The sequence below is a fragment of the Sminthopsis crassicaudata genome, chromosome 2 (assembly GCF_048593235.1).
Source record: "Sminthopsis crassicaudata isolate SCR6 chromosome 2, ASM4859323v1, whole genome shotgun sequence".
NCBI classification, from domain to species: Eukaryota; Metazoa; Chordata; class Mammalia; order Dasyuromorphia; family Dasyuridae; genus Sminthopsis; species Sminthopsis crassicaudata.
The window spans coordinates 327,857,433-327,873,313 of NC_133618.1; the positions used below are offsets into that span (position 1 = coordinate 327,857,433).

A 15,881-nucleotide genomic window follows, 5' to 3' on the forward strand; every position below is an offset into this window, starting at 1 on the left:
ATCCAAGCTTGCTTCTACTCCATGCAATTATATTGTTCACATAAATATAACTTGTCAAAAACTATCATTAAGATGTTCCCTCCAGTTAAAAACAACAACTTACCCAGCTTCTCAGCATGTGCATGATTAACCATACATGGTAATTATATCCCAAATGATAATACTTAGAGCAACAGCATATTAACCTCGTTAGACACACACAATGGCAGTTTAGGAAAGACAAAGAGAAAAGCAAATTAGGTTGCCTAGTGTAAGCAGTGAAGATCAAGAGCTAATGCAGAAGGGCCTAGCCTAGAATCACATAATCTCTTTTAGATTTGGAAAAGGCCTTAGAGAGAATTGAATTTAACTCTTTCATTTTGTAAATGGGGAATGAGGCCCAGAGAAGTGAAAAACTTTGGTTTATGTCAACAATCAGTAACATCCAGTCTTTTTTCCCTTTCTTACTGTCTCTAAAATGAGATAGGGAGAAAAACTTTTGCAAAGGGCCCTAGATCAAATAAAGATTCAAGACATATAAAACAAAACAATAGGAAGCTTATTGAGTGTGCTGCTTTTCCCATAGGATCAATTTCCCCAAAAATTGGGTTTTTGTTGTCTAATTTGTGAAGTCTTGGGCTAGATGAAGAAGCTTCCTATTGTTTTGTTTTATATGTCTTGAATCTTTATTTGATCTAGGGCCCTTTGCAAAAAAAAAAGTTGCTGTTTCTTTTTTATATAGTATTTATTTTTCCAAATACATACAAAGATAGTTTTCCACATTCACCTTTGAAAAAGTTTTCCAAATTTTTCTCCTTCTTTTTCCCTTTGCCCCTCCCCAAGCAGCAAGCAATTTGATATAGGTTAAGCATGTGCATTTCTTCTAAACATATTTCCAAATTTGTCATACTGCACAAGAAAAATCAGATCAAAAGGGAAAAAAACAAGAGGAAAGAAAAAACTCAAGCAATTGAAGAACAAAACCAAAAAAGGTGAAAATACTATACACTTTGATCCAAATTCAATTTCTAAAGTTCTCTCTGAATGTGGATGACACTTTCCATCCCAAGTGTAGTGGAATTGCTTTGAATCAAGTTACTGTTAAAAAGAGCCATGTCTATCACAGTTGAACATCACATAATCTTGTTCCTGTGTACAATGTTCTCTTGGTTCCATTCACTTTACTCAGAATCAGTTAATTTAAATCTTTTCAGGCATTTCTGAAATCACTCTGCTCGTTATTTCTTATGAAACAATAATATTCCATGACATTCAGCCACCCCCAAATTGATGGGCCTCAGTAGTAGCTGATTCTTTAATCAACTAATTGTTTTGAATTCTCCACACCTTATTAATTAGTTGAATAGATTTTTATATTTGATTAGAGGCTAATAAGAGTTCATGTCTGTAATTTCCTCAGGTTGATAGAGGCACACTCAATTTGATAATGATTTCTCCCTTTATTTGTATGACAGACAGCTTTTTTTTTTTTAATGAAGAATGCCTTTAAAATTTTGTCTTTCTCTGTTCACTAGGGTAAATTCATTAGGAAATTGCTAAAGTATGCTTAACATGCATCTGAGAACAAAGAGCCAAGCTCTAGGTTGCTTCTAAAATGCAACAAGCTTCTAGCTTTTAAAAATATTTTTAAATTGATGAGCTTTTCTGCTGTTTAGATTCTAGCTAGTTTGAGGCTCAAACACAAATTAACAATGCTTACATTGTATTACATTTTATGTATTTTATTAGAGATTTCCCAATTATATTTTCAATTACTTCCAGCAGTTTTGCAGGACATTGCAGTTGCTGGTGTTAATTTGGGTCACTGTTATTGATATCAATTAATAACAATAGCAATCATTAATTATAATAGTAGTGGTGATTCTTTTTCAAGTGTGGTTTAAACTTAAACTACAATGCTTTTAAAAATTATTTTTTTGGTTTTCTAATTCAATACTGGCTCATTTTAATACCTCTACTCAAAGGCAATAGAAGATACTTTAGTATTTTATAAATTTAATATGATCTATTCTAATTCTTTGAAAATTGATAATTAATCCAGCCATTCTGGAGAGCAATTTGGAACTATGCTCAAAAACTTATCAAATCGTGCATACCCTTTGATCCAGCAGTGTTACTACTGGGCTTATATCCCAAAGAGATCTTAAAGAAGGGGAAGGGACCCGTATGTACAAAAATGTTTGTGGCAGCCCTCTTTGTAGTGGCCAGAAACTAGAAACTGAATGGATGCCCATCAATTGGAGAATGGCTGAATAAATTATGGTATATAAATGTTAAGGAATATTATTCTGTAAGAAATGACCAGCAGGAGGATTTCAGAAAGGCCTGGAGAGACTTACATGAACTGATGCTGAGTGAAATGGGCAGCACCAGGAGATCATTATATACTTCAACAACAATAATATATGATGATCAATTCTGATGGACGTGGCTCTCTTCAACAATGAGATGAACCAAATCAGTTCCATTTGTTCAATAATGAATGGAACCAGCTACACCCAGTGAAAGAACTCTGGAAAATGAGCGTGAACCACTACATAGCATTTCCAATGCTTCTGTTTTTGTCTGCTTGCATTTTTGATTTCCTTCACAGGTTAATTGTACATTATTTCAAAGTCCGATTCTTCTTGTGCAGCAAACTGTATGTAACTGTATGGATATATGTACATATATTATATTTAACATATACTTTAACATATTTAATATGTATTGGCTTACCTGTCATCTGGAGGAAGAGGTAGGTGAAGGAGGGGAAAAATTGGAACAAAAGGCTTTGCAATTGTCAATGCTGAAAAATTACCCATGCATATATCTTGTGAATAAAAAGCTATAATAAAAAAAATCACCCACAAAAAAGAAAATTGATAATTAATATATAGTAAAATTAAGTTAACTAGGATTTTGAGATATCCCATTTTCTAATGAGTTTGATTAATATTAAAATAATGTTATTCTTTATAAATTATATATAGAATATATCATCTTTCCATAGATATATAATCTCCATTTAATAATTAGTGCAATAATAATAGTTATAATTATGTTCATTAATTATTATAATTAACATTTATGTGGTACTAAGTTTTACAATGTTATCTCATTTGATTTTAAGATTTACAAGCTTTTTACACAAATTATCTCATTTGATCCTCACAGTAGCCCTGTAAAGGGATTACTACTATTATTCCCCATTTATAGGTAAGGAGACTGAAAACAAAAAAGGTTGGGTCCTTAGAGACTTTTTTGGGGGGTGGAGAATGGCTGATATTAGCACCTGTGTAATTAGAACATGTTAAGAGAAAGAAAATAAAATCCCCAGAATGTTGAGTGATTCCAATATGGGAGATTTATAGCGGGAGGTAGTAAGTTGCAATACATGGTCAAACATAGATGTTTTGCAATCTGAATGAGCTAAGGAAATGTTTATCAGAACTGTTAACTATACTAATCCCTTCCACGTTGTGGGGATTAGGAGTATAGCACACCTGTAAGATGAAAAATCTTTGTAAAATTTTTTGTCCCTTCCTTCATACTCAATAAGTCTGAATTATTATGGTATTAAAAGACAAAATATATGCTATTATACAATGATATACATTTATTTTATGCATTTCTGAGTTTCCGGAATTTTTCTTGAGGTATGGAAGGGATAACTGTAGAATTCTTGCAAATTCATTTGAGTGGGGATGGGAGTGGAAGAATAATAAAGCATGGGCTACTTCTATGTGTTGTTGAAGTAGAATAGAGACTGAGGTCATGGAAGTTGATGGACTGGGCCCCCAGGGTAATCAAGGGCTCAAGGGTTTTGTTGGAGAAGAGGACTGAGGTAAGTGATAGATGCTTACTGAGGAAGAAGGAGAATGATCTCAAGATCCACAGATATTAAAAAAAATTAGAAGAGAGAAAACTTTAAAGGGGAGAATAATGATCATAGGCTTGGCAGGGTAGGTACTGAAAGTAGCAGTGAAAATCAAGGAATATGGCATCTCCTGCTCTTTGCAGTGTATCCTATTTTATGAGAGAAGCAACCAATCTTAAAGAGGGTGCTAGGAAACTAGGTTTCTTCAGCATAAATCTAGGTTTTTGTGATCACCAGAAGATAGAATGAAAAGATTTAAGATAAAGAGGAATTTCAGAAGACAAAGACTGAGGAGGCAACATGCTAAGCAGAAAAGGGATAATAATATGGTGAGAGGTAATAGGGGAAATAGATTTTGAAAGCTGGGAAAGGCACATAGGCTCAAGAGAAATAGGTCTATAGTGGGTACTATAGTGTCAGAGAAGAAGGAGGCTATTCATTAATCCTCCTTCCCCAATCTCCTTTCCCAGATCCTATTCTAGTCTATTCATTGTCCTCCAAATCTCATATAGGGGTAGGACTTCAGGATAAAAGTGACACTTCCCTAGATGCCAATGCTTGGGACAAAGTCCTATGTTCTGCTTAGATATAGCTCTGGTACACATGTGGATGAGATCACAAATTCATTAGAATATTAGGATATTGCCAATGTCTAGCACAGTGTCTTAGTTGGTAGGTGCTTAATACATATTTATTGACTTGAATTGAATGGGAGTTTACTAAAACTCAGCAAATTTACTGTTCTAAAATCAATTACCAGCTGTCCAAAGCCAGGCCCACAAGCTGTCCAAATGTTCTACAGGCAGGCTTGTCTTCTGGTATTTTAGCATGAGGCATGTTGCTGCTGACAAAATGTTCATTTTAGCATCAGCCCTACTGGAAAAATTTTATCTATCTTTTCCTTTCTGTACTAATGTGTCTGCATTGTTTAGTAAATTATTATCTTTCCTCTTGTACTTTGTGACACCTTACTAATCACCTTGAACAAATGCTGTTATTGTATTGAACTGCCCTTTTCTATAATCAGAGAACAATCATGGGGATAGGATAAATCCTGAAAGTGCTCTCTTTGTCTAATGGGCAGAACTTTGTTTGAAGGGTCAATCTCAGACTGTAAGGTTATGCTGGCAAGAAAATTGCTCAAGTAGTTTTGGACCCTGGATCAAACTTTTCTTGTAAGAATTATGTGACTGGGCAGCTGTGGAACCTCACAGTTTGCCTCCCAATTGTCAGTTTCTTGACAGCTTTTTTTTTGTGGAACAGTGTGAAGAGTGGAGAGCCCTGCTTTTGAGACAGAGAAGTGTTTTCACACCTGATGTGTAATTTCACACCTTGTGTTTCTCAGCAGATAAGTGCATAAAATAACACATCAAATGGGAATAGGGAAAAAAAAAAGATCAACATAGAGAAAGCTGCAGGTTGTAATTTCCTTTCTTAGAGGCACTTTGAGGGAACAGAAAATTGCAGAAATCTGGGTTTACACTTTTAAAAGTTAGAATTGTGGTTCTGTAGGAGAGTGAGCAATAAACAGGAATCAACTTGCAACCTACATTGAATGGGATTTATAGAATGATCGAATTGGGAAAACACCCTGACACAGATTCTTTAAAGTACAGCTCACACATTAGGCTAGTGAGAAACATTGCAAAATACTCCAGTAGTTAGTAGAAATTTGATACATCACATTTAAGCAAGCTGAACAAAGATATGATAAATTGTCCAAGAGGACATATCCTTTATAATGTTCTCTTCTGGAAAAGGTGCAAAAATAGTATACTATTTTGGCATCATTTGGATCCTTTATTCCCCTTTTCTCTTTGGGGCCAACTTTATAAAGAATGCTTGTCATTGTTACATACATGCTAGAAAACAAGGTAAATCAAGTTAGTATTTTTATCTCCATTTTATAGATTTGAAAAATGAAATCAAAGTGGTTAATGCCTTGACCAATGCCATACTGATAATTGCTGCTGTGGGAAATGAATTAGAGTGCTATATTATAACTATACTTCTTCATGATGATAGAATCCAGTCTGGAGGCCTCAGCAAAGACTATATATCCTAGGGGATACAAGAAACAAATGCATAAAGATAATGAATTATCATAATTGTTACCCTTCTCCAGGTCCTCAAGTAAGACATGGCTACATATATTATGTTTTGATCATAGGGAGACAACTCCATGTCAAGCATTTGTAATATTGAATATGTCTACATTAGGTTATTGTCATTAGTAATTAAAAACTTTTTTATTATTTATTTTTATTTTTCTATATTTATATTTCAGAAAGGAAGCAAGTAAACAAGCAAGCAAACACTAAGTGCTTACCTATTATGTGCCAGATGCTATGCTAAATACTTTTCAAGTATTTTCTCATTTGATCCTCAAAATAACTCTGGGAGGCAGATGCTATTATTATGCCCATTTTACAGCTGCAGAAATGGAGGCAAAGTTTCACTGATTTTTTTTTTCCTGGGTCACATAGCTAATAAATATCTGAGTGTGTATTTGAATTCCAAGTCTGCTTGACTTCAGGTCCAGCATTCCATTATGATGAAGCCTAGCTACCTATTTTAGATATAAAAAAGAAAAATGCCTGTAAAGCAAAATATACATAATTATTGACCTTGGTGTCAATGTGTACAGAAGTTTTAAGACTATAGAAATCCTTTTCTATGCTTTCCCTTGAATGTATTCTTCAAAAAGTTATATATCTCTGTACAGAACACTCATCAAGAGCAAGAAAATTTTCTCTAATAATCCATTCATTTAACTTGAGAATTCATTTGTATCTATGAGATATGAAGCTATTTTTTAAAGGAAGGAGGGACTACTGAAAATTTGAATGAGCTGATAGATAGTGAGACAACAAATGAGCAACAGGTATTAATATTTTTTTCTTTTCTTTATCCCCCCTATTCTTTTTCTTTCACAGATACTTATGGGAAGCTCTTTCTTCTCAACTCTGTGGGCCAAGAGATGTCCCGTTGTAAGACATCCATTAGAAGAGGGCAGCCAAATCCCATTTATAAGGAAACATTTGTTTTCCAAGTAGCCCTCTTTCAGCTTTCAGATGTCATATTGATGATCTCAATTTATAATAGACGTACTATGAAGCGCAAAGAAATGATTGGATGGATTTCATTGGGTCAGAACAGCAGTGGGGAGGAAGAACAAAACCACTGGCAAGAAATGAAGGAAGCCAAGGGACAGCAGATCTGCAGGTGGCATACCTTACTAGAATCTTGATTACTTGAACCCAAGATCATCTGTCTAATCTTCTATATCACTGCTCGTTGGTAGATACCTATTTGACATATAATTTATCAGGCTTTTTCTAAGACAACTTGTCCCCCTTTAGATTTTATAAATGGAGGCATTGAACTTTTATCTTTTAAGGTTTTTATGTTGGGTTTCTTACCAGACCAATTAATTAATAGAAGTGAGAAAGTCAAGAAGATAGAAAAACCTGTTTAAACAATAATGGTATCACTGCTATTCTGAATTATCTTGATCTGATATACTTCAAGATTAAATCTGAACCAATTGACATTATTCTGTACACTTTGTCTATGTTGATTTTGCAACGTAAGCTCTCTTTTATGATATATTTCCAGCTCTAAAACAGCTTACACATAGTAGGAGCTTAACAAACACTTACTCTTTTGATTTAATTACTTTGTGAAAATATATATTTGCCAACCCTTGAATGAGTTATATTTTCAGGTAGCCTGTGCAGTTTCTGAAACATTTCTTCAAATATTCAAAGTGTCAATGATTATTATTATTATTCAGCTGATTTGCATTAAGAATCTTTACTGATCATAAAGACTTACATTATGTGATAGGCATGCATCATGGATTGTAGATTGTTTCATCAGGTTTTAGCATAAATGTTGGTTAAAGCCTATTTTAAATATTTTGTTTGTGCATGTTTATGTTCCTTTTATATCTAACATTTTGATTCCTATGACTGTAAATTGACAAAATGAAAAAAAAGAGGTTGAAAATACCTAAATTGTAATTATTCCAGCTTTTCATTTGAGTTTATATTTCATTGTTGACTTTTTTCCTGTGTCCAAGGTGATACCTGGTGAAGTCTTGAGATAATGAAAATGAAAAGAAAATCCTTTATAATTTCACATAGAATTATAGATTAAAAGAAATCTTTAGAAAACATGTGATCCAGTATTTTATCGACCACAGATGTGAAACTAAAGACAAGAGGCATTCAAGGTCACACAGATAGTAAATAGCAGAGCTGAGGGAAGGACCCAGGCTTGTTGACTTCATACCATTCATTCTTTTGCATAATATATCTTCCCTGAAACTGAAATGAAAGAAAGAAGAGAACACTAAATTATTACTGTGTCATGGCTCTTCTGATAATGCCCAGGTCAGGTACCAGGCAACTCTACTGTGAGTTCATACTGTTAATATCTGCCATATAGAACACTGTATAGTTGGTAAAGAAGTGGTTTGACATTTGACAGTTTGCCTTTTTAGGCACTGGGCAGCCAGGTGGTACTGTGTATACAATTCTGGGCCTGGAGTCAGGAAGAGTCTTCTTCGTGAGTTCAAATGTGGCCTCAGATACTCATTAGCTGTGTAAATATGGACAAGTCCCTTAATCCTACTTGTCTCAGTTTCCTTACCTGAAAAATTAAATGAAGAAAGAAATGGCAAGCCACTCTAGTAACTCTACTAAGAAAACCCAAAATGGGATCATGAGGGGTCAAATATGATTTAAAATGACTGAACTTGTTTTTAAATGAAAGCAAAAAGGACAAAAAATATCCATTTTCTCTGGTCATTTTATTTGATCTCCAGTTTCATTCTATTTGACTTATATTGTTGCCCAGTTATTGAAAGCATGTAAAGCAATAAAGCTGCTCTGTGTTTTTATATTAGCTTTCCTTAGAAGACTTCAAAGTGCTTTGCCAATATTATATCCATTAAGTGTTGAGTGGACTTATTATTTTGTTTGCGGTATTAGGATTTGATAACTGACTGAAAGTGGAATTGAGAAGTGAAAGTCAAATAAGTACTGAAAGTAGAAAGCAGTTGGTTAAGTGGTAACACAAAGACTTTATTTCATTTTTAATAATTCTTCAGTCTTCATGTCATGCTCTTTGGAGGGAAAAAGGCAGTGATGCTATGCTTCTCTTAATATCTTTACAAAACTGTGGCATTCAATTTAAAATTTATATCTGTAAAAATAGCTACCTTAATTGGATATATAGTTCTAGCTTTTGGCTATTTTGTATTTCATCACTAAATTATTCAATGCTGTTTGATAAATACTTCTTCCTTCACTATTTGCTTATTTAATGATTTCTGGGAATGTGCTGCCTAAGAGGCAGATGAACACAAGAGTTCATTTATGCATGATTAGCCAACCTTTTAATTGTTTCTCTTTTGCCATAATTTCTAGGAATACACTGTAAAAAAACAAAAAAACAAAACAGAAATTAGCACATTAATTGTCCTGCAATGTGTTGAGTATTTAGATGTCTACATAGCTAACAACACTCAACATGAAACTAACATAAATATAAAATATGAATTATAATACAGGCTAAAATTAAGAAGAATTGTTGTTTTGTTGATTTGGAAATTTAGATATTATCTTTGTATTCACTAAGCTTTTTTTCCTGGCAAAGCTTAGGCTTGATTGCATTTTTAAGACTTTTGGATAAATGCTTTTGTATATAAATTGGCTCTTGGGAGAGTGAAAGGTGGAATGGATTTCAAATGATAGGAAGACTAATTTAGCTTAGTTCACCTAGCTAATTGTTGATATTTCATTGAAATGCTTGCAATTTAAGAAGCACAATTTTTGGTTATTTAATGTAATTCTTATGATGATCATTTCTTTAAAGCCTTGTCTTATAATAAAGGGTAACTGGAGGTTTTTGTTTTTATTTAAAAATTAGCATGCCTCAATATAGAATAGAAATTATTCTGGATTGAAAAGTTCTTTCCTTACTAGTAGTGTTGTTCAATTTTGTTAATTTGAGAATTCCTTCTACCTCCCTACCGACTTTTGATAAAGTCAAATGAATTATTCTTCTAAGTATCTGCTTTCACTCATTCTGTCCTTTATCGCATGATCCATAGCTATCCTAGACCCTGTTATCAGTTACTGCAGAATTAAACAAATTGAGAAGGTTTCACCTCTTGTAACATGAAATGTGGCCAACTTATAATTCAGAACCTTAAAGAACTCAAAATAGGAAGTAAGGAATCAGTCTTTGGATGAGGCTACTTTTGGAACATTAAAACCTTGCATACTGCATCCTGTCCTTGAGACTCTAAAATAACATAACACTCAATAAAACAATAAAGAAGCCACAGGACCAGCCCTCCAGAGGGAAGAGGCCAGTCACATTATTAAGTATGAAGTCTAGAAGTAAATTGAAAGATACAAGCATATAAGAGAATGAATCCAAAACATCTTTACAAGCAAAGCCTTATAAGAAACCACAATATGCTTACAAACTCAACTATAATTCCTGGAAGAGATAAAGCAAGAGTTTAAAAAAATAAAAAAAAAAGTTTTTATAAATGAAATGAGAGAGCTTGAAGGAAAATATCTGGAAGACAAATGAAAGCCATAGAAGAAAGAATTAGAAAGGGAGTTATTTAATCTTAAGCCTAGAATACAGTATAACATTTGCAGTCCATGAAATTCAATAAAACATAATTTTTCTTATGATAGAATTAAAATAATATAATTTTCTTAAGGTAAAAACTATTCTTTTCTTACTCTAAATATACAAGGTTAGCAAAATATTTGCTAGGTTTAAGAAAAACTCTCTCCATAGTCAGAACTTTTTTATGCTCTGTGCTGTGAACAAGTTAGACATGGAAAATGAGATGTATATTTGCTGCATTGGGCAATGAGAAGGAGTGGTAAGAGAGATAGGAGTTGATTCAGGAGAGAATAGCTGCACAAAAACTTAGAGAGGTGAGAATATCCACTAGGATTGAATTGTTTATACATCAAACATTGAGGGGAGTTTATAAAGAATGAGAAATGAAGAAAAACTTTGGAATTTGGCAGTGAAAAGACCTTGGAGAGAAAAATTTTAGTACTATGTGGAGTTGAAAGACAAATTGAAGGAATTGAGTAGTGAATGGGAAGTAAGAAAGTCAAAGCAAAGAGTATAATTTTTCACCCCAAAAAGCTGAATTGTGAGAGGAGAAATATAGAGATGTAGTTTGAGAGGATAGTAGAGTAAAATGAAGAGTTTTAAAAATTATATCAGGGATGACCTGGGTATTTTTTGTGGATGGTAGAGGAATCAGTGATGGAGAAAACAAATTATTAGGAAAGAGAGGAACATAAGAGGTCAATGGCACAAGCAGAGGGGTTGTCAGGTGTCATCTTTTGAAACAGCAGCAAAGGGAAGAGTGAAGGATGAGGAAATTGGGAGAAGTGAAAGAGCCTCTGATCAAATTTGTAATCTCGAAGATATACTCAGAAGTAAATTTAATTAAGTTTAGCTTGAATTTAGTGATATATGAACCATAGTATATCCTTCAGAAGCCAGCTGTACATAGTATATAGAGAATCTCTTTTTCAAGATATCTGCTGTGACTACTAGATGGCTGTGTCCAGTACTCAGGATTATGTTTTAGGAGGAATGTGAAGAATGTATAAAGAATTAAGAGAAAGGACACTTGTTAGAGTCAGGGGCAGATCTGAAGGGCAGGGTATAAGAGGCACTCGGAGGCTTTTTCTGCCTGAGCCTAATAAACTGGGCATTAAAGGTATTGAGTAAGCCTCATTAACGAGGAAAAGCCTCCTCGCTCTTGCTGATCATGCTCAAACTTGTGCCCTCTCAGTCATGTGACCTGGGGACTATAAAAAGGGGGTTGCAGAAGGCGGGGGAGAGAACTCAAGGGAACTCCAGAGAGAACTCCAGGGGAACTCCAGAAGGGAAGGAAGAATCCTGGAGGGAAAGCTAGAGGGAATGTTAGGGAACACTTTGTAAAGAGAGAGAATAAAGATCTGTTGCCACATACTTGAGTGACTTGGGTGTTCTGTGGGGGAACCTCTAAAGAGGTAGCTCTCTGATTGAGAAAATCAGAGCTGGAGGTGTCTGAAGACATGGGGAAGGTAAGAAAACCAGTTGACCCCTTCTGAGGTAAGCAGCTGGGAGTTAACGGACACTAAGACTGTTAAAGGTTAGGAAAATTGAACCTGGAAGGAAACATTGAGAAGCTGTGTGTCATACGGAAAGGGAATATGTATTTATAAGATGCCTACTATGGGCCAGATACTTTGCTATTCACTTTACAAATATTTCATTTGTCCCTCACAATAATTCTAGGGGGAAGGTTTATAATTATTTCTATTTTAAAATTGAGAACACTGAGGTAAATAAGACTTGCCTAGATTTAGACAGTTTTCAAGATGACATATAGCTCATAGAGAAGATGGTAGCCAATTATTCTAATGACAAACCCTAAAGTTTTTCATGAGAGATTTTAATTATATATGACCAATTTAGTGAAATTTGTTTGATATTTCATTCAAACTATATTTGATGAGTCTGTATATGACTAGCACTGTTGTAGGTGGATTTGTAGAATTCAGAAGTAATCCCTTACCTACAGAAGTTCTCATTTGGAGAGATAAAACATATTATACAATGTTAAACAATTCAAAAAAGAACAACAGAAAGCAATGTAACAAATTAAAACTTATAAGGTGCCTAAATATATTGCTTAGATGTAGACAGGAAGAGAGAGACAGGAAGAGAGAGCAAAAAAGGCTTTATGGAAAAAGTCTTGAAATGGGCCTTCAAGGAGTGATAGAATTTGGCTAGATTTGCCAAAGGGTTTGCCAAGGAACTATTGGAGCATCTTTTTTATAAATTAAATTTAGCTTCAAGACAGAAATATATTAGATACATTCCCAAAGTTCTTTCTATCTATACTTTTTTTTTAAACTTAGCTTTACCTTTGACCCTTTTGGATATTTTCTCATCCTCCTTTCCCTCAGTGTCCTAAGATACTTCCCTGGAGAGTATATTGTTCTGGCTTTGTTTAAGTTACTTCTGGTATTCTTCAGGGCTATGGGTTAATCCCAATTGTGCTTTGAATGTTTGTGCTTCCATGGAGTCACATTATTCTTTCTTAAGGTTTGCAGTATCATGGGTATACAGATAATCCTCCTACATATTTATGGCTCCTAAAGATCTTATAAAGCAGCATAATTCCTGATATATGAAACTAATTCTCAATCATAAATGTCTTTGAACATTATTTTCTAAAATAAAATATTATTTATCTTTTTTTACATCACCATAATTTTCCCCAGTATCATTTTTTTACCTCCTAGAGAGCCATCCCCTACTACCAATGCATATTTTTTTTTTGGAAAAAAAGAGAAAAATAAGAAAAACTGATTAATAAATAGAAAAAGCCTGAAAATATGTGCAATTTTCCATACCGTAAATTTCCCACCTCTTCAAAGGATGTGTATGTGTGTGTATGTATATATGTTCTTTTTTGTTGTTGTTGTTGGTTTTTTGTGTATATGTCCTTTTATCTCTTCTTTGGAGCTTTGATTATTCTTTGAAATTTTGCAGCCTTCACCTTTGACTGTTGTGTGATTTTTCTTTCCATTTATATTGTTGCTGTCACTTTTATTGATTTTTTACTTCACTCTGCATCAGGTTGTATGTATTGTTCCATTCTTCTCTGTATTAATTATATTTATTATATCTTATGAATTTTTCATTAAATTCATACACCATAATTTGAGCATTCCCCAATTAATAAGCTTCTACTTGATTTCCAATTCTTGATTATTACATATAGAGAAATGGATTATAAATATCAAGCAAATATAAAGACTTTCTTCTTATTAATGAATAACTTAGGGGTATAGGCCTACTAGTGGAATATCTGGGTGAAAAGATACATTTTAGTCACTTGTTTTGTGTAATACGAATTGATTTTTAAAATGTTTGGAAAGATGCATAGCTCTGTCAAGAATATACTGGGGTGCTTAACTTCTCACAATCCCTCCAACATTGACAATTTCCATCATTTGTAATTTTTCCAATTTGCAATATGTGAATTGATACTTTAGGGTTTTTGATTTATATTTGTCTTGTTATTAGTGATTTGAATTATTATGTCATATGGTAGTTAATAGGATACAATTTTTTGAGAAGTTTATTCATATTCTTTGACCATTTATCTGTTACAATTGAAAGCCATTTATATGCACATATAAATTATATATATATATATTAGATGTATATATCATGGATACCAAACCCTTATATAAAAAAATTAGATGTAAAATACTCCCCCCGCCTATTTTACTGCTTTTATTCTTATTCTAAGTATATTTTGTTTTCTGCAGCAGCTTTTCAGTTTCATATAATCAAAGTTATTTAATCTTTTGTAATTGCCTGTATCTTTTGTTTGGCTAAAAATACTATGAAAAGTATATTATCTGCTTCTTTTCTAATTTTTATGGTATAGTATTTAATACCCAAGCCATGTATCCATTTAGATTTTTTTCTAAAAATAAAATTTGGTGTAAAGTGTTGGCCCAAGCCTAATAATGGAACTCATTGAGTCTAACCTAGTGATTGATAAACTAGAAAACATAAAATTCTTTCAAAAGACCTTTCTCTTTGATAAAATCTGCTGGAGAAAACTGGAAAACAGCCTGACTAAAATTAAGTTGTTTTTGAATCTTCTTGAACTACAGTACCTTTACTACTGGTCAGGTGCTATCAATTGCCTCTTTCAAATAGGTTCAGGTGTTTCTATGGGTTTTCATCATTTTTTTTGGCACAAAATCATCACTTCTCTCTTGATGATAATGTGATGCTAGTTTTTCTTTAAAACTGTCACCTTCACTACATTGCTGATTTTAAAATTGTAACTTTTCCTGCATTTAATACTCAACTCTCTCTACCCTCAACATAATTTCTACCAAGTCCAGCAATCCTTACAGAATCAAAACTATACACATTGTATCACCCTTGTTATAAAATACTTTCACTAGCTTCTCAGAAAAGTGTTTAGGTTGAGATGTAACATGGTGCAGCTCAACCCCTCTTGAAATCAGAAAGATTTGGATTCAAGGATTACTATGTGAACCTAAGCCTGATACTTGAGGTATCAAGATGCTGCCAATAGGCCATAAAAGCCGCTCCAATCAGATTCAAATGTAATTGAGAAATTTCTAATAAAATAAATAAATACATAATTAGTCATTTTTCTAAGTCAATATGCAGCCAGTAACAATCTCATTTCTATTTGAGTTTGAAGCCTACTACCCTACACAACTTTCTAAAATTATAAATTGTTATTTATAATTAGAACTTTCAGTTGTATTCATGAAACAATAAGTCTGGTCTCCAATATCCCATTAAAATCATGGTTATTAATTTGTAACATTTTAAGCCCACTTTAGCTTTTTTTTTTAATGCAAAGGAGGGGGAATCTCAGTAGAATGGAAAGGTATGGCTTTAAGAAATATATTATATATAAATACACACAGATTTATTAGCCTATATATGCATATCTGCTTTATATTTGGGGTTATTTTTGTGAATGTGTATATAGCAAGGGATTTGGGGTTAAGTGACTTGCCCAGGATCACACAACTAATATGTAATAAGTATCTGAGGCCATATTTGGACTCAGGTCTTCCTGACTTCAGGGTTGAGTCTTTATCCAGTTTTCTATTTTGTTGTTCCTCTGCTTATATTTGAATACAGAAATGTTGAGTTTCATTTCAATGATATTTCAAGTGATGATGTGAAACATCCACAAAATTTACTGACTTTGGCTTTCATAATTGGATGTCCCAATGTCCTTTGCAAGGTGCTGCAATGTAATCTTTATTGTGATAAGTGCTTCAAGTTATGTGCTTGTTATAGTGATGGTAAAGGGTATTATAATTGTTCCATTGTTATTGAAAGAATGAATCAATGACAGCAATATCTAGAAGAAGTCAAAACAACTAACTAGAAGTCTATT

The 15,881-nt window shown here is 33.4% G+C and overlaps 1 protein-coding gene across 4 annotated transcripts in view; it reads left to right on the forward strand.

Annotated features, from left to right (window-relative positions):
• Positions 1–8,039, forward strand: part of SYT16 (synaptotagmin 16) — a 331,817-nt gene extending 323,778 nt beyond the window's left edge. For all 4 annotated transcript variants that reach the window (XM_074290314.1, XM_074290313.1, XM_074290311.1 and 1 more), the window contains one exon: positions 6,796–8,039. In XM_074290314.1, coding sequence (XP_074146415.1) covers positions 6,796–7,109 — 314 coding nt within the window. In that variant the 3' untranslated portion in view covers positions 7,110–8,039. The remainder of the gene's footprint in view (positions 1–6,795) is intronic.
• The last annotated feature ends 7,842 nt before the right edge of the window (positions 8,040–15,881 follow it).